The sequence below is a fragment of the Lissotriton helveticus genome, chromosome 6 (assembly GCF_964261635.1).
Source record: "Lissotriton helveticus chromosome 6, aLisHel1.1, whole genome shotgun sequence".
NCBI lineage: Eukaryota > Metazoa > Chordata > Amphibia > Caudata > Salamandridae > Lissotriton > Lissotriton helveticus.
The window spans coordinates 1,636,661,228-1,636,686,726 of record NC_136067.1 but is presented as its reverse complement, the minus strand read 5'-3'; the positions used below and the strand labels follow the sequence as shown (position 1 = coordinate 1,636,686,726).

Here is a 25,499-nt window from a genome sequence, read left to right as displayed (position 1 = left end):
TGGAGGGCCGGGATGCAGCCAAGTATTCCATCCGGTGTGGACTGGATACCACTGACTCGCTGGGTAGAGCGATGGCAACGACAGTGGCGGTCAGACGCCACGCCTGGCTGAGTTCTGCCAACTTCTCGGCAGATGTACCGGACCCCGCTTATGGACATGCCGTTCGTTGGCCGTCGCCTCTTTGGCGACAAGGCAGACCATGCGCTTGAGCGTTTTAAGGACTCCAGGGCTACGGCCAAGTCCTTAGGCCTCTCGGGCCAGCGCCAGCAATCGGCTGCCTATCACTCCTTTCGTGGCCACGGAAGGGGTGCGCCCACACGTGCCGCAAGCCACACACCGCAGGGCAATACCCAACGCGGTGGCGGCCGTGGGAACCGCCGTCCAGGTGGTCCGGGGCAGCGGCGAGGTCAGTCCACACCTTCCCCCGCAGCATCCGCCTCAAAACCCTCCTAATCCGTGCTTTCAGGCCCATGTGACGCCAGTGGGGGGCAGGGTTCGCCATCACCACCTCCACTGGCGCACTGTCACATCGGACAGGTGGGTGCTGCAAATCGTCCGAAGGGGCTACTCCCTCCCCTTCGAGGCGACTCCTCCAGCCATGCCACCGCACAACCACCGTGTATCGGGGGATCACTTGCGACTTCTGCAGGAGGAAGTTACGGCCCTCTTGGCCAAGGGGGCCATCGAGCGCGTTCCTGGGCCAGAAGTATGGTGTGGTTGCTACTCCCACTACTTTCTGGTACCCAAGAAGGGCAAAGGGGGCCTACGCCCAATCTTGGACCTACGGAACGTCAACGGCTTCCTCCGGAAGGAGAAGTTCAAGATGCTGACACTGGCTCAGGTCCTGGCTGCCCTGGACCCAGGAGACTGGATGGTAGCGTTGGACTTGCAGGACGCTTACTTTCATATCCCCGTCCTGCCTGCCCACCGGCGCTACCTGCGGTTCATGGTGGGCCACGAGCACTTTCAGTTTACCGGGCTCCCCTTCGGCCTTACCAGCGCCCCACGGGTGTTCACGAAGGTGATGGCGGTGGTCGCAGCTCATCTGCGCAGGTTAGGGGTTTCAGTCTTCCCCTACCTCGACGACTGGTTGTTGAAGGCGGGCTCGCCCCAGACAGTCGTCAGCCACCTCCAGACTACGGCAGATCTCCTGCACCAGCTGGGGTTCTCCATCAATGTGCCAAAGTCACACCTGTGTCCCTCTCAGAAGCTCCTCTTCATCGGAGCGGTTCTGGACTCGGCGCAGTTTCGGGTTTATCCACCCGAACAGCGGGTCCGGGATATTCAGGCTCTGATTCCCATCTTTCAGCCGTTATCCCGGGTTTCGGTCAGGTTGACGCTGCGGCTTCTGGGGCTGATGGCCTCCTGCATCCTGCTGGTGCATCACGCCAGGTGGCGGATGCGGGCTCTGCAGTGGGACCTGAAGTTTCAGTGGGCCCAGCATCAGGGCAACCTATCCGACCACGTCCTGATCTCGGAGGGCACTGCGAGACAGCTGCAGTGGTGGCTTACGGACCGCGATTGGGTCAGCGGCAGATCCCTCTCCCTTCCCCAACCGGAGCACGTAGTTGTGACGGACGCGTCCCTCCAGGGCTGGGGAGGCCACATGGGAGAGGCGGAGATCAGAGGCCTCTGGTCTCCGGCGGAGACCCGGCTCCACATCAACCTGTTGGAGCTCAGGGCGATTCGTCTGGCACTGAAGGCACTCCTCCCCTCTGTCCGGGGGAGTGTAGTGCAGGTGTTCACGGAAAACACCACCGCCATGTGGTACTGCAACAAACAAGGCGGGGTGGGGTCGTGGATCCTTTGTCAAGAGGCTCTTCGCCTTTGGCAATGGCTGGAACGCCAGGGCGTGACCCTGGTGGCTCAACACCTGGCAGGTTCTCTGAATGCCAGGGCGGACGAGCTCAGCCGTCGGTGCATGATGGATCACGAATGGCGTCTGAACTCGGACGTGGCGCAAGGCCTCTTTCAGCGATGGGGAGAGCCTTGGTTAGATCTATTCGCCACCGAAGAGAACGCGCAATGTCATCAGTTCTGCGCGTTGGAATTTCCAAGGCGGCACTCGCTCGGAGACGCTTTTCGTCGCGAGTGGAGTTGCGGTCTGTTGTACGCCTTTCCGCCTATACCACTTCTGCCCAGAGTGCTGAAGAAGATCAAGCGTGACCGGGCCCAAGTCATCCTTGTGGCTCCGGACTGGGCGAGAAGGTACTGGTATCCAGAGCTACTCAGTATGTCAGTCGATCCCCCGGTTCGTCTGCCTCTTCAGGAGGACCTTCTGTCGCAGCAGCAGGGGACGGTCCTCCACCCGAACCTGTCCAGTCTCCACCTCCATGCTTGGAGATTGAGCGGCGACAGTTGAGGCCATTTGACTTGCCTCCTGAAGTCTGTAACGTCATTCTGACAGCCAGGCGTCCCTCCACAAAGTCGGTATACACCTGCAGGTGGAACAGATTTGTGGCATGGTGCACAGCAAAGGCTGTGGATCCTCTTTCTGCCCCTCTTTCTGAGGTTCTTCTCTTCCTTCTTTCTCTTGCCCAGCAGGGCTCTGCTCTGGGCACTATCAAGGGCTACCTTTCTGCCCTTTCAGCCTTTCTCAGGCTACCTGATCAACCTTCTTTGTTCAAGTCCCCTATTGTAAACAGATTTCTTAAGGGCATCACTCACACGTTTCCTCCTGTTCCGTTTGTGATGCCTCAGTGGGACTTGAACCTGGTTTTAACATTCCTGATGTGCGCTCCCTTTGAGCCACTTCACAACTGTCCTCTTCGCCTTCTGACTCTGAAGACTGCTTTCCTGGTTGCCATCACCTCTGCCAGGAGAGTGAGTGAGCTCCAGGCTCTTTCTTGTACTCCACCTTTCCTTTCTGTCCATCCGGACAAAGTGGTGCTTCGTACCAAACCTTCTTTCCTGCCCAAGGTTGTCACGGCCTTTCACATCGGGCAGTCCATCACCTTGCCTACCTTCTTCCCGCCACCGCATCCCTCTAAAGAGGAAGAGCGGCTCCACCGTCTGGACCCAAAACGTGCGCTCTCATTCTATTTGGATCGCACACGCCAGTTCCGGGTGGATGACCAACTCTTTGTTGGTTACGTGGGCGCTAAGAAGGGGAAAGCGGTGCACAAGAGGACCATCTCCCGGTGGATCATCCTGTGTATCCAGGCATGCTACTCCTTGGCTAGGAAGGAGCCCCCGGTTGGATTGCGGGCTCATTCTACCCGAGCGACGGCGACCACCACTGCCCTGGGCAGGGGTGTGCCCTTACAAGACATCTGTCAGGCAGCTAAGTGGGCATCGCTGCACACGTTTGCAAGACACTACTGCCTGGACAGTCAAGTCCGGAGGGATGGCTTCTTTGGCCGTTCCGTCCTCCAGGACTTTCTGGTGTGATTATTGGTTCGCAGACCCACCACCGAGGTTGGTATTGCTGGGGTATCTATTCTAAGGTAAGGAATCTAATTCTAACGTGTCTCTTTCAGATGCACAAGTTACTACTTGTGTAACGATATATCTGTAAGAGACATTAGTTAGTATTAGATTCCTTACCGACCCACCCATCCTCCCCGTTCTGCGAACCAATATCTAGGGTTAGGGTTGTCCCCTTTCAGGGCCCTAGTTTCAACGGCACCAGTGTTGGTTTTTAACATGGCTCTGCGTTTCTGGCGCGGAAAAGCTGTGTCTAAGAACTGACGTCAGCACGCGGAGGCGGCGTCTAAGTACTCCGACGACGTCATCACGGCGCCGACGACGGACGCGGAGCCGCAGACGACGCCTACCGACGCGCAAGGGTACTGCTACGCAAAAGTTTCCGGATCCAGTCTGACGCCTGGGAATATTCTAAGGTAAGGAATCTAATACTAACTAATGTCTCTTACAGATATATCGTTACACAAGTAGTAACTTGTGCGTCAGGACATGTACTTTGTGTAAGCGGATGAATTCGAAGGTTCCTAAAGAAAAAAAGGCCAAGTTGTTCATGGCCAAAACCAAAAAGAAGAAGAGGGCTCGCAGGAGGTCTCTGACTCAATCGAAGTCACCAACGCCTCATACTGCGAGGTCTTCCAAGAAGCATAGGAAGAAGAGGGGCCCTAGTGCTCGGCGTCGTTCTTCAAAGGATGTGACTCCGACGTCGGTGTCTCTGAGTCTTAGGCATCATCACGGAGATGAGATCTCTCAGATTTTTTCATCAGGGGTGAGTCTGGCCCTGTGACTCCTCCAGCTCCGAGGAATGTTGCGCCGCCTCCGATGCCGAAAGGCCACCTCTGGCTCCGAAATCCCCTTCCCCGCAGCCGGAGCCAAACTTGGTTCCTCCACTGACGACTCCAGAGCCTGTTGATCCGGATCCGGCATATCCTGCATTCCCGACTCTGGGATTGGATCCTTCACATTTTTTAAATGCTAAGTTCAACATGTTTGCGAGGGCTGTGAATCCTACTGGTTTGCCTGCTCGCCCCATGTGTCCGTTAGCCTGCTCGCCCCATGTGTCCGTTAGCCTATTCTCTGGGAGGATTTCTTCCTCATTTCCCCCAGGCACCATTCATGCCTTTTATGCCTTTGTCTCCAGGGAGTTGGCCTCTTCCGACGCTGAGATTTATCTACGCCTTTGCAGTCTCTAGAGGTTCGAGTTCCATTAAATGGTTCGACTCTCTGGCGCCGTCTGAATCCTTGGCCGACTTCGACCCCTGTTCTTTTGGATTCTCCTGCGATGCCGGTTCCGCCGTCACTGGCGCTGTGTCTGGCGCCGCCAAGGCCGCTTCTGATAATGACATCTCAGAGAGAGGCTCAAAGGCTGTTGGAGGAAGAGGAATATTGGGATGAACAGGGAGGGGCTGAAGAAAAAGAGATAGTGGAACCTGACCCTGAATTTTAGGGTTTGCAAGAGGCTAGTGGCCTGGACACCTCCCTTAGTGGGAGTTGACGTCCCTCACCTAAGGGCCTGCTGCCTCCTGAGGTGACGACATTCTAATGCTGTGATCCGAAAGGCTGCTACCCTTTTGGAGTATCCTCTTCCCACAGCCGTTTTGAAATCCAACATTCTTCCAGAGGTTCTTCATTCGTCAACTTTTGCATCAGAACCATTGCTGCCCTTCAATGAGGCTAAACAGAGCCTATTTTGGATCTTTGGCATAAAACAATGTTTACCCCTGCTGTTTCAAGGATGGTGTCTAGAAGATACAAGGTAGCTCCTGGGATCAAGAGTTTCTGTCCTCCCAACTTTCACTGGAAAGCTTGGTAGTCCAGACTTCTTGTTCTACTAAGGTGTTGGCAGGGTCTTTATAATCTATGCCTGCTGATAGGGAATCAAAACGTATGAAGCAGTCCACTAAGTAAGTTTTCTCATCGGGCAGTATGGCACTGAAATCCACAAATGCCACATGTCTCTTGGGTCGTTACATCCACTCCCTTTTGGACTCTGCCAAGGAGGTTTTTCCGATGTTGCCCACTGGGGTTCAAGGAATTTTTTCAGAACTATAAACAGATGCCCAGGCTGCTCCCCGCCAGTTAATTCAATCTGGGCTGGACACAGCAGACTCTGTGGCCAGAACAATGGGGTCTTCTGTGGCGATGAGAAGGTATACCTGGTTGTGAGGTTCAGGCTTCTCACTTGATGTTCAAGCTATGTTGCTTGACTTACCTTTTGATTGGTCCCGCTTGTTTGGGGCTAAAGCAAATTATGTGCTGCAGCACTTTAAGGATAGAAAGGCTACAGCAAGGTCTTTAGGGCTCCAGACCAGCCCAGGAGCTTCGTACAGTTCCGTAGGTTTCATGGCTTTGTGAAAAACTTGTCCTTTCATAGCAGACAACAACCATAGCAGCAAGCAAATCCCTTGCACAGGTCCTACAGGGGAAAAGGGAGAGGTAATCTGTGGGGTTCTGCCGACAGCAAGTCTCCTCCTCCTCAACCACCTCCTCTTACCCCTCTCCAAACATTGTTACAGGGAGCAGCTCTTGCTCCGACATCTTAGAGTATGCAGCTCCTGTAGGAGAACGAATGGCCTATTATCTATATCATTGGAGGTTGGTTACTACTGACTTCTGAGTGGTAAATATCATAGAAAATGGGTAAGCCCTACCCAGGAGTTTCCCCCTACTTTCCCTCCCCGTCAGGAGCTTTGCTCGGAAGAGCATCTCCTCTTTCTTCTGCATGAAGAGCTGTTATTACTGCAAAAGGATGCAATCGAGATAGTTCAAAAGCAGGCAAGGGCTGCTACTCCCAGTACTTCCAGATTCCCAAAAACAATGGTTGTTTGTGGCTGATTCTTGACCATCCAGTCTGAGAAGGAAGACTGGATGATGTCGATCGATTTACAAGATGCACATTGGAAGTGTCTCTGTTTTACGGTTTGGGTTTCAACATTACCAGGTATGGTCCTTCCGTTTGGCTTGACTTCCTCACCTCGGGTCTTCACAAAGGTGATGGCGGTGGTGGTAGCACATCTCTAAAGGTCCAGGATTCCTGTGTTTCCCTCTGTTGGTGACTGGCTACTCTATGCAAAGTCACCAGAGATAGTGCTGTATCATTTGCAGGTAACAACCCAGCTGTTGTTCAGCTAGAGTTTTTATCTAAATATACCCAAATCTCACCTGGTGCCCTCTCAGTGCAACCTGATCATAGGGGCAGTACTTGACACTACTGTGTATCATGCCTTCTCTCCTCCGCAGATGATTCAAGACATCCAGACTATAATTGCACTTTTTCAGAATGGAGCATCTGTTCCAGTCCTGAAGGTCTTGCACTGCTGTTTGCTTCCTGCATTCTGTTGGTCAACAATGCACAGTGGCATATGAGGGCCCTTCAGTGGTGCCTCCGCAGGCAGTGGTTTCAGCACAACATAGATCTCGAGGTAGTGGTCAGAATCACTAGAGACATCCTGGAGCTGGAGGACTTGTGCTTCAGGCAGCTCTCTCTGTGACTCCTGTTCCGTTGCATCCTCACACTCTGGAGTCTCGGTGGTTGGAGTCATATGGCCGCGATGTGTTTGCATCTGCCAGCTCGGGACTCCGGTCCCTCAACACGTTGTGTGTATTTGCTCGGGCTACATTTGCCCTTTGGGACGCTGTTGACCGCCTCCTCCCTTCCTTGCCAGGGATCTCTCGTGCCGATCTGGCCCGTCTAATCAGTGTTGGCCATGATGTGGCACACTTTTCAGTTAGGTCTGCCATGGACACCATAGACACTGTGGGCCGTACTATGGTCAGGTCGGTTGCCATATGACGCAAAGCGTGGTTGCGTGATGGTGTTTTCCCAGAGCATGTTCAGGAGCGGCTTAAAGATTTACCATTTAATAGGGTCACTCTTTTTGACTCCCATGCTGATTCAGCGGTCAGGCACCAACTGTATATGTATCTTCCGCCGTGTTGTCTACTTACTCTGGTACAGCTGGTTAAGCTGTGTTTACCTTTCTTTTGAGCCTCTGCCTACGAGCTTGTCACAAGAGGGACCCTTGCTTTTTAGGGTTGTGCCTTACCCTATGTGGGGTATTTGTTGGCAATCCTATTGCTACTCTTCTTTGCCCAGGAACTATTGGCGCAAGCTGACTCTTCCTACTGTTGTAGGATGTCTCCTCTGGTGAGGTCCATAGTAGTGGTTTCCCTCCAAGGTGTACCAATGGTTGTCTATGGTTGGTCCATAATACATCCCCGCCACCGTAGGGGGTTTTGTCACCCTGGCGTGTTTCTACAACCTACAACCTTGCTGTGCACGTTTCGCCTGTCTGTCGGTGGACATATGCCCGGTGGGGGGGGGTCAGGACTGCCCTGGCACGGTCTCCGGTTCCTTGCTTCTTGCAGGACACGGGGTCCGGTTTGTCCCTTCCTGTCCTCTGCATATTCCTAGTTCGCAAGGAGTGGCTCTGATCTATGCCTTTCTGCCTCTGTGCTCCACACCTGATGTTTTTCTGGGTGTGAGTTCTTACTCCTATTATGGCAGAGGTGCTTCTTTAGGTAGTATTACTGTGTCTGTTTTCTTCCCGGCGTTCTCCATTTTGGTAGACGGTGTCGGTCTTTGGCGGTGTAGGCTTTTGGCGCCAGGCTTCTGTCTGTGCCTTCTTTCTATCCTTTATAGGCAGTCTTGTGGTCTCACGGGAGACCAGGATTCTTCCCCCTCTGGGACCTGTTATTTTTTCTGCATTCTTAACTGTTATGCAGCACACCGGTGCTGTGGTGCCGCATGCATTATTCCCCTATTAGGATTTAGTCACTCCACGTATATGTGTCAACATTCCTGTCTCTTGTGTGTATATCGTGGATTCTACACGCCACTGGGGTGCTCGCATACTAAGTCTTTTTTGCCCTTATGTCAGACATTCTTGTTTACTCTTTCCTTTGGGATAGTGTCCTCTGTGTTCATAGCCTTGAAGGTTATCGGCTCACAGTGGTGCCTTTTCACGTTTTTTGCTGCATGCCTACCTCCTGAGTTTTTGCTCCACTGGTGGCTCCTCTGTCTCTGTTGGTACTAGACTCTGGGCTCGGCCCTGCCACTGTTGTCACATGTCCTAGGCAGTACACATTATGGTGTTTTTCTTCCACCCACGGGCCTCATGCTGTGGCTCCGGTTCCTGGGCGGACAGTCTTCTGACTGTCCCCTGGTTTTTTGTGGCTTCCACTGTGGTGTGTGTTCAGGCGGTATGCTCTACCGTTGTCATATTATTTTGACCATTAGTACTTCGTTCCTCTTGGGTTATAGAAACCAATGCCTGGATCCTTCTTTGAAGGTCTCGCTGCATTGTTTCTTATGTTGGCACTGAGCTTTCTAGTTTTGTCTTCCTTTCGTCTGTGTCTGGATGAGAGAGGTCTCACATCGTTCCTCGTCGGATTTGGTGTCTTTACCATCCCTTGTCATAGGTCTGATGCCTGTTGTCCTGGCACTGCGGTTTCCACAGTTTTTTCGTCAGCAGTTGACAAATATGTTCTCCAGGAACTTGGTGGTTGTTTCGCAGACCCTCCTCCCATGGGGTATGGCTTTGGTATCTATTCTAAGTTAAGGAATCTGCGGCTAGATGTCTCTATCAGATGGAAGAGTTACTTACCTTCTGTGACGATATATCTGGTAGAGAGACAATTTAGCCGCAGATTCCTTATCGCCTGCCAATCCTCCCCACTCTGCGAAGTCCTTTTCATACGGTGTGTTTCCACCTAGCCTCCCTCTTTCTGGTGGCTTTGGTCTTCCGGAGGTGTGCTCTCACACTTCACTCTGGGGTAGGGTGTGTTCTACGTGGGGCCTTTGGACTACCCTCCGTCCTAGTGTTTGGTAGGTGGTGTGCTCCCGCACCTTCCTTTGGCAGCTTTCGAGCCCTTTGGTTCTCCACTCCGTCCATGTTTTAAGGTGGTTCAGGTCAATACTTTTTACTTCCTTCTCATGTTTTTCCTCCTGTACTACTCAAGTGTGGAGTTATTCTGTTGTCGGTTCCCTCCCACCGCTCAAGCTTTTATCTTCTCCTTTCTCTGGCAGTCGGTTGGATTGGGTTCTTTTGGTGCTACAGTTCTTCAATATCTGGAGTGTGTGTGTAGTGAACTTTCGGGTGGTCGTTCGCTTCTAGTGACTTGTCTTGCAACATGTTGCTTCAATAATGTCGTTCTTTTAATTTCACTCCTGTGATGATAGGATGTGCCTCGCTTGTCATATCTTTTGTACCGCGGTCGTTGCCCCCTCGAGGTGGGGCACAGCATGGCAATTTGTTGGGCCCTTCCTCGCAGCAAGTACTCTGTGAGATCCCTTCAGTCCCTTCGGTTTACTGGGTGCTTTTTCAATGATTTTGTTCTTTTTTAACACACACTGTTCCTATGCTATGGCAGTTTTTTGCACGGCTCCGTGTTGGTGCGTGGAAAAGTTTCCTGTAGAAAACTGACGTCAGCACGCCGGGAGGGGCTTATGTGGCTCCACTGACGTCACTTCCGTGGATGACGTCAGGACGGAGCCAGGCGACGCCACCTCCCGGTGTGCAGCGGTATTGCGGGGAAAAAAGATTTTGCGGATCCAGTCTGACACCCTGGGGGATATTCTAAGTTAAGGAATCTGCGACTAGACTGTGTCTCTACCAGATATATCGTTACCGAAAGTAAGTAACTCTTCCATTAAGGGTCTCACTAATGGGTTTCCTCCCACTCTTTTTATTATGACTCAGTGGGATTTGAATTTGGTTCTCACATTTGTGATGGGTTCACCCTTTGAAACTTTGCATAGCTGTCCTTTAAGGTTTCTATCGTTTAAAACTGTATTTTTAGTGGCTATCACATCCGCTAGGAGGGTAAGCGAGTTGCAAGGTCTTTAGTTTCAAACCTCATTTTACATCATTTCATGCTGATAAGATGGTTCGTGGGACCAGAGCTGCTTTTCTGCTTAAGGTGGTCACTCCATTCCACTTGGGGCAGTCCATCATCTTTTTCTACCTTCCCCCTCACTCGTCTAAGGAAGATGAGAAACTTCATCGCCTAGATCCCAAGAGTTTAGTGAACTTCTACTTCCGATAGAACCAAGGCTGGATGATCTGCTGTTCGTCGGATATGTGGCCAAGATGGAGGGCAAAGCTGTCCACAAAAGAACGCTGTCCAGGTAGATAATCGTGTGCATCAAGATGTGCTACGCTTTGGCTAGAAGGAGCCTCTTGAAGGTATTCGTGCTCATTCTTCCAGAGCTTAGTCACCTTCTTAAACTTTGGCTAGAGGGGTTCCTGTGGTTGGCATCTGCAAAGCAGCAACTTGGGCCTCCCTCCATACTTTTGCAAAGCACTATTGTTTGGATTCAGAAGTGAGAAGGGACAACAATTTTCCTCATTCGGTGTTACATGATTTTTAGGTATAGGCAGGCAGGCACCCTCCTCTGAGTGCAGGCCTGCTTGGGGATTCAATTCAAAAGGTGAGTAATCCTCAGGCAGATGTATCTTTTAGAAGAACAAATTACTTACCTTCGGTAACACTTTTTCTGGTGGATACAGTATCTCCCTGTGGATTCCTCACTGACCCACCCGCCTCCCCGTTTTTTGTCTGCTTACACCGAAAAGTAATCAATGTGTATTTTATGTGATTTATTGCTGGAAGCAGGGGATAGGTGGCATTGGGAAATGTCTATGATGAAGAATTTCCTGATTTGGTCGTGTTTGTATACTGTGCATACTTGTGAAAATGTTGACGGTTCACCCGTTCGCCTAGAAGGCACCGAAAAAATGGGTGGAACTGAGGTCAGCACCCCGACGTGGTCTTCTTATGGCTCCGATGACGTCATGTGGAGTCGCGTGCGGAGACGTTCCATTGTGACGTCCTCGTCCACGTGGGAGAGCTGAGGAGAAAAGTTTCTGTGGAATGCTGCGCATCGGGATAATTTAAAGGGTGAGGAATCCACAGGCAGATACTATATGGACCAGAAAATGCATTACCGAAGGTAAGTAACTTGTTCTGTGGGAATACTTGTGTGGGTGGCTGAAGATGTTTTGGAATTTTCAGCTAGATTCATCAATGTCCCAATCTGCGATTCCTTAATTGCGAGAAAAAGCGAATCGCAAATAAGAAATCGCAGATTGGCATTCATGAAAAATTGCGTGAAAAAAAAGCGAATCGCCGATTGCGATTTGCCGAAAATCGCCAAATATTCGCATAACCGGCCGAAATCCGTTTAGAAATTGCGATATCGCAAATAGCGAGATCGCAAATTGCGAGATCGCAAAAAAGGGAAGTCCCATCTTGAGCCCAGTGATGACATCACAACCAGGAAGTAGGCAGGTTCCACCCTCATTCAGCAGTGAGAGCCTGTACAGGGAGCATCACATTCAGAGGTCCCCTCCAGTGTGCCTACAGGAGTTGTGCAGGATACACCCCAGTGGCAAGCATGACTGAGGAAGCTGCAGCTGGATCTGCTGGATCGGAGCAGGAGCTAGAGTTCCTGATAGAAGGAGTCTGCAAGGACTACAATCGCCTGTTTGGCAAAGATTCGAGGAGGGTGGCTGAGGCGGACAAAAGGCGGCTATGGTTGCGCATCCGCGCAAAAGTTAACTCTGTGGGGGTGACCCAGCGCTCCGTGGACGAACTCCAAAAACGGTGGTATGACCTCAGAGGGAGGTCTAAGGAGAGGATAGCGGAGAGGCTGGGGGAGCGTGTGGCGACAGGTGGAGGGGAGCCCACTGTCCCACCGAATACACCACTGGAGGACCGAGTGGAGGACACAATTAATCCACAGGCATGCGTGGGTGTGACACAGCTTGACTCCTCCCGACCCACACAGGACACACCAGGTAAGTGCCATGCGACTGCGACCCCCTGTCCCCTAACGATGTCCAATACTCCAGAGCCTCCCATATCAAAGCCCAGTCATGCAGCCAAAGCACACCACTAAAGCCCTAATGCATTGTGGGACATGTAGTCTGACCACATTTACCATCTTGCCCCATTATGCCACACATGTTTAGTGAGAGTCAATCCTGCAACCAGTCAGGGAATGGTAGTCTGCATGCATGTAGGATTCCTTATTTATCCACTTGGCTGTTGTTTTTTATAAATGTACAACCTTATTTGTGCTCATTGCTTTTAATTGTGTTATATGTGTTGAAATTTTATGTATTAATTTGTTTATTGATGCTTATGTACATGTTCTTTTTATTTCAAAATATAATACTTTTTGTGAAATTTGTTAAATAAATTTGCATTATATGAAATTGTTTTATTAGCTTATTCGCCCTGTACACTGCTTCACTATACACCACAATTGTGTTCCCATTATCATTGTGCTTTTGTACCTGATATCTTAGCAGGATCCTGAAGTTGCCTAGGTATTGTTATTTTGATTAATATTGTGCCCTGACCTAGGAACTCGTTACTAGATGCAGGGGGTCCCTTTCTTATTAGTTCACGAAAGTCTAAATGGGTACGAAACATGTCACTAATCAACGTCCACTTTACATCACAGGTGGCACAGAAGTCCCAAGCACTGACAGCAATGGCCTGGTCATGGACATCACGGAGGACACAGAGGGAGACGCGAATCTCTCCACACAGCCCGGACCATCTGCGCAAGCTCCCGCACCGGCGCTCATCACACCACCTGCCCCTGTGGCCAGTGCCACCCCTGTGCCAGCACGCGCTGCAGTAGCACTGCCTGTCACACAGTCCCCAGTGGGACAAGCTACACCAGCTCCAGTTCGCCAACCAACCCGCCGCCCTGCGGCTGTGAGGAGCCAGTCCAGCGGACTGGTGAGGGGTCAGCGCTCCAACATTTCCCATGCTGGTAGGGGGCTAAATCTGCAAGCAGGTGGGCTATCCATCGAGCGCAGGATGTTGCATGTGCATCAGACACAGGCACGTCATCTTGGGGCCATCCACCTGCAACTGGACAAGACTGCCCGAAATGTTGCATTGATGTCTGAGCGGATGACAGCTGCCATGGAGGCCAACACACAGGCCATTAACAGGCAGCGGGAACTCAATCGCCGCAGACACCGCCAACTGCTGACCCGCCTGTCGGCGTACACGCGCTCGAACTACATCATCGGCAACGCTACCTCGCAGCGCTCGCGACGCTCCTTGGCAATGCAGGTCCAAATGGTCCAGTGCTGCCAGGACGTCGCGACAGCTCTAGAGCATGTGGCTACTGCAGTCCAGGCCATGCAGGCTGCCAACCATGGCCGGGGGGATCGGGGGGACGACACAAGTGAGGCTACATCCAGCCATAGCAGCCAGTCCATCCCTCCGGTGGTAGCACCCCGCCGCAGCAGCAGGCCCTCTGCTGCCTCACGTCCTAATCAGGAGGACGATGGGGAAAGGAGGCTGGGAGCATCTGCCCGGAGGCGCCATTGAACATTGACATTGACTTGAGGGGCCATGCTGCTGGTACAAGCATGCCCTCCTGAAGGACAGGCATATGACGCAATATGTCAGTGATGTACAAGTTAGCTGAATGCCAAGTTTATTGTGATTTAACAAATACAATTGGTTTGACTACCTTAATCTGACTCATGTCATTCTTAATGTCCTCATGCATGAGTCAAGTAATGGGTGTGGGGAGTGGGTGCATTAGAAATGGTTAATGCAGATTTCGTTACGGCGCCTGTGTCTCTCTGCTGGATTTTCCCCGCGTGCGTGACGCATATGAGCAGGTGGGTGGTTGTCCCCTTCCGACTCACAGCCAGAGATGTCAACAGGGATCCTGCGCTTGGTAGCAATGTTGTGAAGGATCGCACACACGGCCACGATGCGACAGCAGACCTCAGGATCGTATTTCATGGCCCCACCTGTCTTGTGCAGTATGCGGAACCTGCTTTTCAACAGGCCAAATGTCCTCTCAATACAGTTCCGTCTGCGCATGTGTGATGCATTAAATCGCCGTTGCTGTGGTGTTGCAGGGTTGAGGTATGGGGTGAGGAGGTACTCACGGAGAGCATAGCCGCTGTCACCTGTATATGAGGAGCAGAGGGTGAGTGCCTGTTCTGCGCAGCTACATGATCACCAAGTACACATTTGGGGCATGTGTACTTACCTAGTAGGTGTCCTTCCCCAAAGTCTCCCCTGGCCAGTCGTGTGTGGATGCCGCTGTGCCTGAAGATGAAGGAGTCATGTGTGCTCCCCGGGTACTGTGCCACAATGTCCGTGATTATTGTTTTGGCATTGCACACCATCTGGATGTTGAGGGAGTGGTAGCTTTTCCGGTTGCGGTACATGTACTCCGTCTCAGCAGGTGGGCAAATATGGACGTGCGTTCAGTCAATACATCCAATGACGTGTGGGACTTGAGCTACATTGTAAAATTGCAGCTTTGTATCATTGAGGTCCTGTTGGCTGGTGGGGAATGATATATAGTGGTGTAGCCGGGTCAGCATTGCCTCCAGGAAACTCCTTAGGCAGTGGGACATGGTGGGCTGGGATACCCCCCCTGCAACTGCGACCATCCCCTGGAAGCTTCCGGAGGCCAGGAGGTGCAGGCAGCACAATACCTGCACATGTGTGGCCACGGCATTGGTCCTCCTTGTAGGGTGCTGCATTAGGGGGTCTAGGTCCCGGATGAGCTTGATTATCATAGCCCCACTCAGGCGGTACTTGGCATAGATTTGCTCCCTGGTTTGGCCCAGAAGGGTGACCCACTGGCGGAATATCCGCTCCTGTATGCTCCGTCTGTTGCGTGCAGCTCGCTGCAGCCTACGCCGCCTCACCAGCATGTAAAGTCCAGGCATTGTGGGAATCCCCAGGCTCCAGCTGCATGTCCTTAAATGTGTTTGGTCAGCCCTGCACCTGTTGGGAGTGACCTGACTGTTTTTTGAAAAATATTTTTTTTCAGTACTGGTTACCACCTGATTTGAGTTCTTCTTAATTTGCGCGTCGCAAATAGAGATTTTCTCGTTTTTCGCTTTTAGCGATTTTTCATGAATGGCAATTGCGACTTTTTTGCGACTTCGCAATTGAATTCGCAGAATCCATGGCTTCTCGCTATTTCCGATTCGCAAATGCCCATCCTCCAGGATTCTGCGAATTTAATAGCGATTTCGCTATTTTTTATTTGCGAATTCGCAATTTTGGTTGTTTGGGTTTCTTGAATTCCTTCCTGTCAAATTCCATGATTTGTTGGTCCAAAATTGCTCTGCTGGTGAAAAATTATATTTAGCGACCACCATATTCATTCTATAACGTTCTGAATTTGGAAATTGGAATTTTTCTTTAATTGAATGAAGATGTTGAGGATTTTTTCAAACAGTGGTTCGTTCCTCATCGGAGGGGACTTACTCAAGTGAGTTGACATCATAGTCAAGTACCTTTTTATACTTCTAGGCTTGCATGATCAAATTTTGCTATGGTAAGGGAAAGTTAACGTTCACACTTTTTCTCAAAAGAATAATAATAGCAATAATAATAATAATAAATAATGCTGGTTGCATATTGAGCACATTATCACCTATTATTCTCTAAGGTGGATGCATTAATCCACAGAAATGTTATAGTCTAGGCTGAAGGTCACAAATAATGTATGTACTATATTCTTTGGATGTAAAAGAAACAATTATTTTTAAGTAATTTAATTAGGTTTTATTGCAAAGTACAAGTTTAGGCATATTGTACCACTTTCTCCAGCAGTTAAAATTTATAGCTGGCTGTATATCCAAAGTTGTTTTTTGTTCATGACCCCTGATATACAAAATCTAAAACCTATTCTTGAAGATGATTTGCTGGTACTGATGCGTTCATTAAAAAGATGAGTACTGGTTATCATTTACTATTTTGGTGGCAATTGATGAATCTGCACAAACTTTGGCTGATTCCTTGTTGCAGCACAACTCAAGGCAGTGACAAAAGATGACATTTGCTAATAAATTTGACACTCTTTGATAAATGCCAAGATTCAACCAATCTTATTCATACTTCCAGTTTAAAAGAAGTGCTTAGATAGCAGTAATCTGTGGAGTGATTATATCATGTGGCAACTCAGACTTACAACTAGATTACTCAATCTCTCTTTTATTTTATAGAACTATGTGGGTGTATGCTCCTGCTGCAGAACAACCAAAGCTTGGTCGAACTAGAGAAGAAATGTCAGAGGTAACTAGTTAAGATTGTTGATGGTTTATGAAAATGTATATGTTCGAACAGTATGGAGCAGTAGCAGCGTCATAGAGGGTGGGGAGGAAGAGTCAGAGAACTTGCATTCTCGATTATTAATTGCCATGAATGCAGATGTGAATATGGTTTTGCAGCTTGCCTGAACAATGTTCAATGAATATTCCAACAAGTTTTAATAAAAAACGTAGATATGTGTTCTGGGGTTCTTTTTAAAGTCAGAATAGGTCTGATTTGAGAAAAACCTTTTTGTGCGGTGTTTCCCAAACTGTGGGTTGCGACCCAATGGTGGGTCCAGAGCTGATTTTTGGTGGGTCGCAAAACTCCAAGCAATAAATAAAGTTGCCTTTAAATTCTGTATTTATCTTGTCACATCAGCTGCGATTCAAAGACAAGTCAAATGTCAGGCTGCGTCTTCTGTCAAATTGCTGCTTATTTACTGGCTTTTACAAGCTCTTCTCACTTCACAGTCAGAAAATGAAAAGTGGAAATCTTTGACAATCTTGCTGGGGTTCAAGAAGTGTGTAAGGAAAAATTTTAGGGTGTTATATTTTTGTAACACAGCAAAATGTAAATACTTGCAAATGAACTGTACACATTCAGCAGTTAGGAAAACAAACATGAAGCACGTTTTTTTGTAGTTCTGAAGTGGGATGGAAACAAAGATTTTAATAGGATCTAAACAAATCATTACATTTATTTAGTGATGCACAAATGATAAACATTCACTAAAACCCGATTTCCACGCATTATCATTTGTGGACAATATAGTTATATCAGTAAAATTATATGTGCACATTTAGTGGCCATTTCAATGGAAAATGTGCTAACTCTAAATGACAATTCGCTATCACGCTGTCCTCTGGTTACCTTAGAAGTCTCCCGCCACTTGTCCATTAAAGCTAGGTGGGTCATTCTAAAAATTGGGTTATGGTACTAACAAGTTTGGGAAGCACTGCTTCTAATGAATGCCCTCAGGATTGGTTTTGGAATTTAGGGAACTGTTTACACTCCAACCAGAAGATGACAGGACTGTTTGAAAAATATGGATCGAGAATAGACACCAAGCTTTAAAATAAGGTTTAGCGGAAAGCAGCATAAAAGTATAAGTGAACCAAGTTCAGTTGATTTAAGGTTATGTATGCAGTGAGCTCAAAGTATTGTGTTTAATTGTCCCTTCCTTCCGTAGCCAGTAGATGGCTTCATTGGAACAGATATTGCTGCTACTAATTGCAAAATAATGGCAACCTATTTCGAGCAGGGCTGTGATATTGTGGAATGCCATCTTTCTTTTCATTACTTTATTGTTTAAGGCATTGGTGACAAGTCAGTCTAAGACATTCATAAATGGCCTGTAATAGGCAAAAAAGTTACTTGTAGCTGGGTTTTTTTTTTCAGTACAAGAGTTGCCCAGCCCCCAGTGGACACTTTTAGTAATGCACAGGCTGACATTGACTCTTATGTCCCATTGTTGCATGATGCGTTTCGTTTTTATATTTTCTTCCTTATTCTCATACTTTTGGTGTGTTTCCTCTTAAATTCTTAACCCACAATCTTCTCTGAAAAGGACCTCCTGCTGTGTGCCATAGCTGCCATGATTAAGCTCAAGTTTTCTCATCAAAATTGTTATTTAGCTAAGTAGGGACTAGATACACCTTTGGAAGGTTCTACACGCCCACCCTCCACTTCATTACGCCCCAAAAATAAGTAATGCGGCTCCCTTACCATACGAATTTTGTATAGCGGTATGTGTCCCCTATGCTCACATACTTAGATTGAAAGGACATCTTTCCCGCCTATCTCTCTCTTTGCTGTGTCGGAGAAAGCAAGCTGTGAGGTAGTATTTCAGTTACTTATTTTTCCTCTCCTCTAATGTAAACTTACTGGTGTCTCAAGGTTGAAATGTTTTCTGTTGTAGAGACTTAATTGCATAATGATTTAGGTTTTTTCTGCAGCCCAGTGAATGTCTTGGCTGTGGTTAACATTTGTATGTATGTGTTCTTGCTTTTTTTCTTTGGTTATTAACTGTAAGACTGCATTTGTCTAGATTTTACTTTTGCACTTAATCTGTGCAAAAGGATAAACCCAAATTATCGAGGACAGTGAGGATTCCTGCAAACATATATTCTCCAGTATTGGATCTATCATAGATTTACATGCTTGAATTATTCCCCATCGTCGAAGTGGGAGTTCCCACGGTATTATATCAAAGCAATCATATTACTAGCATAGGCTACAATGGCACTAGACCATGAATTAATTAGCCTATCTGTGACCTTTTTTTAAAAATGGACCAAAGTTAGTCTACAATTAATCAGGTGACAGCACCCTCTTGAATCTTCCCCACAGAGGCTAGGTCCCTCAGATTTTCTACCACACGTTGTGTGAAGGAAATCTCCCTGAGCTCTGCTCAGTTATTCTTCAAACCTTCTGAGTCAAGAAACTTCTTCTCAGGTCAGATTTACATTTCTTTCTAATATTCCCTCAGGACATTCTGACCATGTCAGAGCATTCAAAGGAGGGATTATTCAGAGACCGAAGTCGCCAAGCAGGAGGCATCGGAAGGATGATATATCTCCTTCTCCTAAGGCTCTGGATCCGGAGGGTGAGGCCTCGCCCATGGAGTCGCCGGAACGTTCACCGGCTCCGGTGTCGAATCCCTCTCCGGTGCCGTATCGATCTCCAACTCAAGAGGAGGAAGAGGCTCCCCTGCCTGAGGGTTCGACGACTCCGACTCACCAACCTGAAGATGAGATAAATCCGGTGCCTCCTCGAGAGCAGCCTGTTGGTTCATACCCTCCTTTTCCGGGCCCAGGACAAGACCCTACACAGTTTTTAAACGCTATGTATGGTGTCTATACAAGAGCCTTGTGTACCCCTCTGGAGCACCGGCTGGTCCCATGAGTCCGATGGCATTTAACCTGGGAGTCCCCCAGACTTATGCTCCGGCGCCGTTCATGCCATTTATGCCGGCTCCGACACCGCCTTGGTATTTCTCGGGGCCTCCGACGCTGATGCCTTCGGCGCCGGTTCCGGTCTGACCTCGAGAACAGCGGCCTGGTCCTCCGGCTCCGAGCTCAACGCCGGCTCCGGCTCCGTCGGAGTAGATTCCGGATCCACCGACGCCGTTCCCGAAACTTCTAGAGGAACAAAGATGCAGAGAAGTCGAGATGGAAGAGGGAAAGCTACAGGATACTGAGGATTTCTTTGATGACTTAAGAGAGGCTAGTGGATTAGACCTGTCTCCGGATTGGGAGTTAGCCTCTGTCTCAGATGCCCCTTCTAAAGATGTGGCCCCATATCATGTAGTCATCAAGAAGGCAGCGGATCTATTGAATTTAACTCTACCTACTGCAGAGTACAAGTCGAATATTTTGACAGAAGTCCTCCACTCTCCATCTTCTGTTGTAGAGCCCATGCTTCCTTTCAATGAGGCTTTGACGGAGCCAATCTTAGGGGTGTGGAATAGACCTCTTACAGCTCCTGCTGTTTCTAAAGCTGTTGCAAGAAGATACAGGGTGGCTCCTGGAGACCCAGACATTTTATCTTCGCATCCTTTGTCAGAGAGCTTGGTGGTCCAGGCAGCCTGCACCACAAAATCGGCAGGTGCTTTCCCTCAGGTGTCTGGGGACAAGGAATCTAAAAAGCAGGACCAAGCCGCAAAGAAAGTCTTTTCATCGGCGAGTATGGCTCTCAAGTCAACAAATGCTACATGCCTCTTGGGGCGTTACATCCATGCTTTGATGGATTCTGTGAAGCAGGTAGCTCCTAAAATTCCAGAGGAGGACAGAAAATGTTTTAATGAGGTGCTTGTTGACACTCAAGCTTCTGCTCAGCAAGTCATCCAGAGTGGGTTGGACACAGCTGACTCGGTGGCGAGAGCCATGGGATCTTCAATTGCCACCAGAAGAGCGGCCTGGTTGAAGTCCTCCAAATTCTCTGCGGATGTCCAGGCTGCCTTAATGGATCTACCTTTTGATGGCTCGAGCCTTTTCGGAAAAAAGGCTAATGCTGCGTTGGAGAGATTCAAAGACAGCAGAGCTACGGCCAATCCTTGGGTTTACAATCCAGAGGAACTGTGGGCAAAAGGTATAGGGGATTTGGGAGGTCCTCCTTTCGTCCCTACAAGCTGTCGCAATAGCAGCAACAACAGCAAAATCTGCCTTATAAGTCATACAGGGGCAAACAAAGAGCTTGTCCTCGAGGACGTCAAGCTTCCTCCTCCTCCTCCTCTTCCTCTCCCCACCCCCCTCCAACATCAGCAAAGCAGTCCTAGATCCGCCGTTCCGGATCATGCGGGTCTTGTGGGGGGTCGGCTTACCTATTTTCTACGAGATTGGGAATCTGTCACATCGGACCATTGGGTTCTCAATCTCGTGGAGAATGGGTATGCTCTTCCCTTTCGGGAGTTCCATCCGAATTACCCTCCTTGCCAAGGGTTTTGCTCAGAGGACCACCTTCTACTCCTGCAGGAAGAAGTTCTGGCGTTACTGAGAAAATGTGCTATAGAGGTGGTTCCGGAGCAGGAAAGGGGTCAGGGATGCTACTCCCGGTATTTCCTGATCCCCAAGAAGGATGGCAGACTTCGTCCAATCCTGGATCTCAGGGTCTTGAACCTCTTTCTGAAGCAGGAGAAGTTCAAGATGCTCACCCTTGCGCAAGTTCTTCAAGCGCTGCTGGAAGAAGACTGGATGGTTTCGATCGACTTGCAGGATGCATATTTCCACATCCCCATCCTGAAATCGCACAGGAAGTATCTCCGTTTTACGGTGGGTTTGCAGCATTACCAGTTTGCGGTCCTTCCGTTTGGTCTAACTACTGCGCCTCGAGTCTTCCCCAAGGTGATGGCTCTGGTGGCGGCACATCTCAGAAGATCAGGGATACCAGTTTTCCCTTATCTGGACGATTCGCTAATCAAGGCAGAATCCCCAGAGAAGGTGCTCCATCATCTGCAAGTCACAACTCAGTTGTTGTTCAGATTGGGTTTTTCAATAAATGTACCCAAATCTCACCTGGTGCACTCCCAGCGCAACCTGTTCATAGGTGCTGTACTGGATACAACTGTGTGTCGGGCATTCCCTCCTCCTCAAAGGATTCGCGATATACTGGAAATGATTCCTTTGTTTTACAATGGAGCGGTCGTTCCAGTCCTGAAGGTCCTCCATCTGCTCAGTCTGATGGCTTCTTGCATTCTGTTGGTTAACCATGCACGCTAGCACATGAGGGCACTCCAGTGGTGCCTCCGCAGGCAGTGGTATCAGCACAGTGAGGATCTCCAGAGAAGCTGCAGCGGATCTGTCTTGGTGGAGCGTGGAGGGCAATCTGTCTCAAGGAAGGCCCTTCCATCTTCCTCCGTCGGTTGCCACAGTAATAATGGATGCATCCACTCCAAGGTGTGGTGCTCATCTGTGGGATCTGGAGATCAAGGGTCTTTGGTCTCCAGAGGAAAGGTTGCTTCACATCAACCTTTTAGAGTTGTGGGCGATACGTATGGCGCTCAAGGCCTTCCTCCCTTCCCTTCGCGGTCAGTCGGTTCAAGTCCTGACGGACAACACTACCGGGATGTGGTATGTCAACAAGCAGGGAGGAGTGGGATCGCCGTGTCTCTGCAGAGAGGCTCTGCATCTCTGGTCCTGGGTTCAGGACCATCAGATTAGTCTGATGGCAAATCATCTGGCCGGAGTTCTGAACGTACCTGCAGACAGTCTCAGTCGGCAGTTCTCGGCCGACCACGAGTGGAGGCTTCATCCGGAGGTGGTTGGTCACGTCTTTCGGACGTGGGGAACTCCTCGGGTGGACCTGTTCGCCACTGGAGAGAACGCTCACTGCCCGTTATTCTGCAGTCTCAAGTATCCGATGCAGGGAGCTCTGGGGGACGCGTTTCAGTTGAGTTGGGACTCAAGACTCCTTTACGCGTTTCCTCCCATACCCTTGATTCCTCGGGTTCTGAGGAAGATTTGCCAAGACCGGGCCCAAGTTCTATTGATCGAACCGGATTGGCCAAGAAGGGTTTGGTACACAGATCTTCTCCACCTCTCCTCGTGCCCGCCGCTCCGTCTCCCTCTCAGGGCAGATCTCCTCTCTCAAATGGAGGGGCAGGTTCTACACCTCCAGAACTTACACCTTCATGCCTGGAGATTGAACGGGGCAAACTGAATTCTTTTTCTCTCCCACTTGATGTGGTGGATGTCATTTTATCGGCCAGGCGTGATTCCACCAAGTCTATCTACTCTTATCGATGGTCTAAATTTGTCTCTTGGTGTGGGGAGAGGTCCATTGACCCTTTGAAGGCTCAATTGTCTGACATACTTCAGTTTGCACTTTCTTTGGCTCAGCAATGGTTTGCTGTGGCTACGGTCAAAGGTTATCTTTCGGCCTTGTCGGCATTTCTCTGTCTGCCGGATCAGCCGTCCTTATTTAAATCTCCTATTGTTTTAAGGTTTCTAAAGGGCCTTACAAATAAATGTCCTCATACTCCCTTTATTGTGCCTCAATGGGACTTGAATCTTGTGCTCACTTTCTTGATGGGTTCACCTTTTGAACCTTTGCACAAGTGTCCCTTGAGATTGTTGTCTTTTAAAACGGTCTTCCTGATTGCAATTACTTCGGCAAGGAGGGTAAGTGAGCTTCAAGCTCTTAGTTCAAAGCCCCCATTCTTGACCATTCATGCTGAACGAATGGTTCTCAGGACCAGGGCTGCTTTTCTGCCTAAGGTGGTAACTCCCTTCCATCTAGGGCAGTCCATTACCCTCCCTACCTTCTATCCTCCCCCTCATTCTTCCAAGTAGGAGGAGAGACTTCACCGCTTGGACCCGAAGAGGGCGGTGAGCTTCTACCTGGACAGAACCAGAGAGTTCAGAGTGGATGACCAGCTCTTTGTGGGTTTTGTTGGAGCCAGAAGAGGCAAGGCGGTGCACAAGCGCACACTGTCGAGATGGATTGTCTTGTGTATCGAGATTTGCTACTCTCTGGCGGGTAAGGAACCTTCTGAAGGTTTAAAAGCTCATTCCGCTAGCGCAAGGTCAGCTACATCTGCTTTGTCTAGGGGTGTACCTGTAGAGGACATTCGTAGAGCTGCGACTTGGGCTTCCCTCCACACTTTCGCGAAGCATTACTGCTTAGATTCCGAAGTGAGGAGGGACGGCCACTTTGCGCGTTCTGTCCTCCAGGATTTTCTGGTATAGAAGAGTGGACACCCTCCTCTGGGAGTGGGGACTGCTGTGGGACTCTATTCACAAGGTGAGGAATCCACTGGCAGATGTATCCATCAGAAGAACAAGTTACTTACCTTCGGTAACGCTTTTTCTGGTGGATACAGTATCTGCCTGTGGATTCCTCACTGACCCACCCGCCTCCCCGTTGTCCACTCTTCTATACACAATTTAGTATAATGTACATGTTTTATTGTCAAAGGAAATGTGTTATTATAATTGCTTTCCTGCATTGACTACACACCATGTGTGTTATTTTGATTATTTGGTACTGTGTACATTGTGTGTATATCTACTGTAGTTGATCCGTCCGTGTGCCTCGAAGGCATGGAAAAAAGGGCAGAACTGATATCATCGCGCAAACGTGGGCCTATTATGGAGTCGGTGACGTCAGCGGAGCCGCGCGCGATGCCGTGCTTCTGTGACGTCGTCCACGTCAGCGCAAATCGACAAAAAGAATTTCCGAATGTTGCTGACGCAGGGGGATATTCACAAGGTGAGGAATCCACAGGCAGATACTGTATCCACCAGAAAAAGCGTTACCGAAGGTAAGTAACTTGTTCTTCACGTCCCAATTCATCACAGCCATCGGAGATACCTTCGTTTCCAGGTAGCTGGCACACACTTTCAGTTCAAAGTGCCCCTCTGTGGACTATGATCAGCCCCAAGAATATTCAGCAAGTGCATGGGCCTGGTGGCAGCCCGTCTAAGGCTAGACGAAATTCAAGTGTTCCTGTATTTGGATGATTGACTAATAAACGCGCCAATGTACCAACAAGCCACATCGGACACTGCACTATGCCATTCGTTATTCAAAAAGTTGGATCTCATACCAAATCTACAAAAAACAACTCTCAACCCAAGAACAACATTAATGTTTCTAGGAGCAGGCGTAGACGCACAGTCAGACAAAGCTTTTGTCTCTCTAGAATTACAGGACAAGATCAGGCTCCTGGGCCAAAGGTTTTGCAAAAGAAAGTCAGTTTCTGTCCGACTGCACAAGTTGTTTCTGGGAATGTGCTACTTCTGCATTCCTCTTATACCAAACTGCAGACTTCATATGAGTCCACTGCAAGAGCCGCTAGACAAACAGTGGCTACAAGTTCTGAGCTCATTCTACAATGTAATACTCATAACCCCAACAATGATAAAAGCTATGCGATGGTGGACAGTGTCCGCCAATATTTCTCAAGGGATGACTTTTCTCTCTCGGGCACCATATCTCATAATTACCACGGATGCATCCCTTGAGGGATGGGGTGCCCACCTTCAAGACCTCTCAATCCGTGGCAAATAGACAGCCTCCGAAAAAAGGATACATATAAATCTTCTCCAACTGAAGGTCATCCATCTGGCTGTGTTATCATACCTCCCAAGAACTGCAGGCTCGTCGGTGCCTATCTGTACAGACAATACCCTCAGCATGCACTACCTAAACAAACAAGAAGGTACAAGGTCAGTTGTTGTATCTCAACAGGCGCAAACAATTTGGAATTGTGCCTTGCAACACTATGTAACACTCAGGGCAGATCATATCCCAGGAGTATCCAATGTGCTTGCGGACACTTTGCGCAGACTAACAACCTGTTGTCACAAGTGGGAACTCAATCCTCTTGTTCTCCAGGACATGTCCTTTGGTGGGGGGCACCGCGACTCGATCTTTTTGCGACCAAGACAAACAAGAAATGCCTATACTACGCAAGCTGGATATTGTCCCCGGCCCAGATACAACATAGATTCTGCTTCCTTTCTTGTGAGGAA

General features: G+C 49.2%; 1 protein-coding gene across 2 annotated transcripts in view; it reads left to right on the top strand.

Annotated features, from left to right (window-relative positions):
• Positions 1–25,499, top strand: part of PSME4 (proteasome activator subunit 4) — a 1,411,622-nt gene that overhangs the window by 837,386 nt on the left and 548,737 nt on the right. For both annotated transcript variants that reach the window (XM_078649478.1, XM_078649477.1), the window contains one exon: positions 16,440–16,509. In XM_078649478.1, the coding sequence (XP_078505604.1) occupies positions 16,440–16,509 (70 nt within the window). The remainder of the gene's footprint in view (positions 1–16,439; positions 16,510–25,499) is intronic.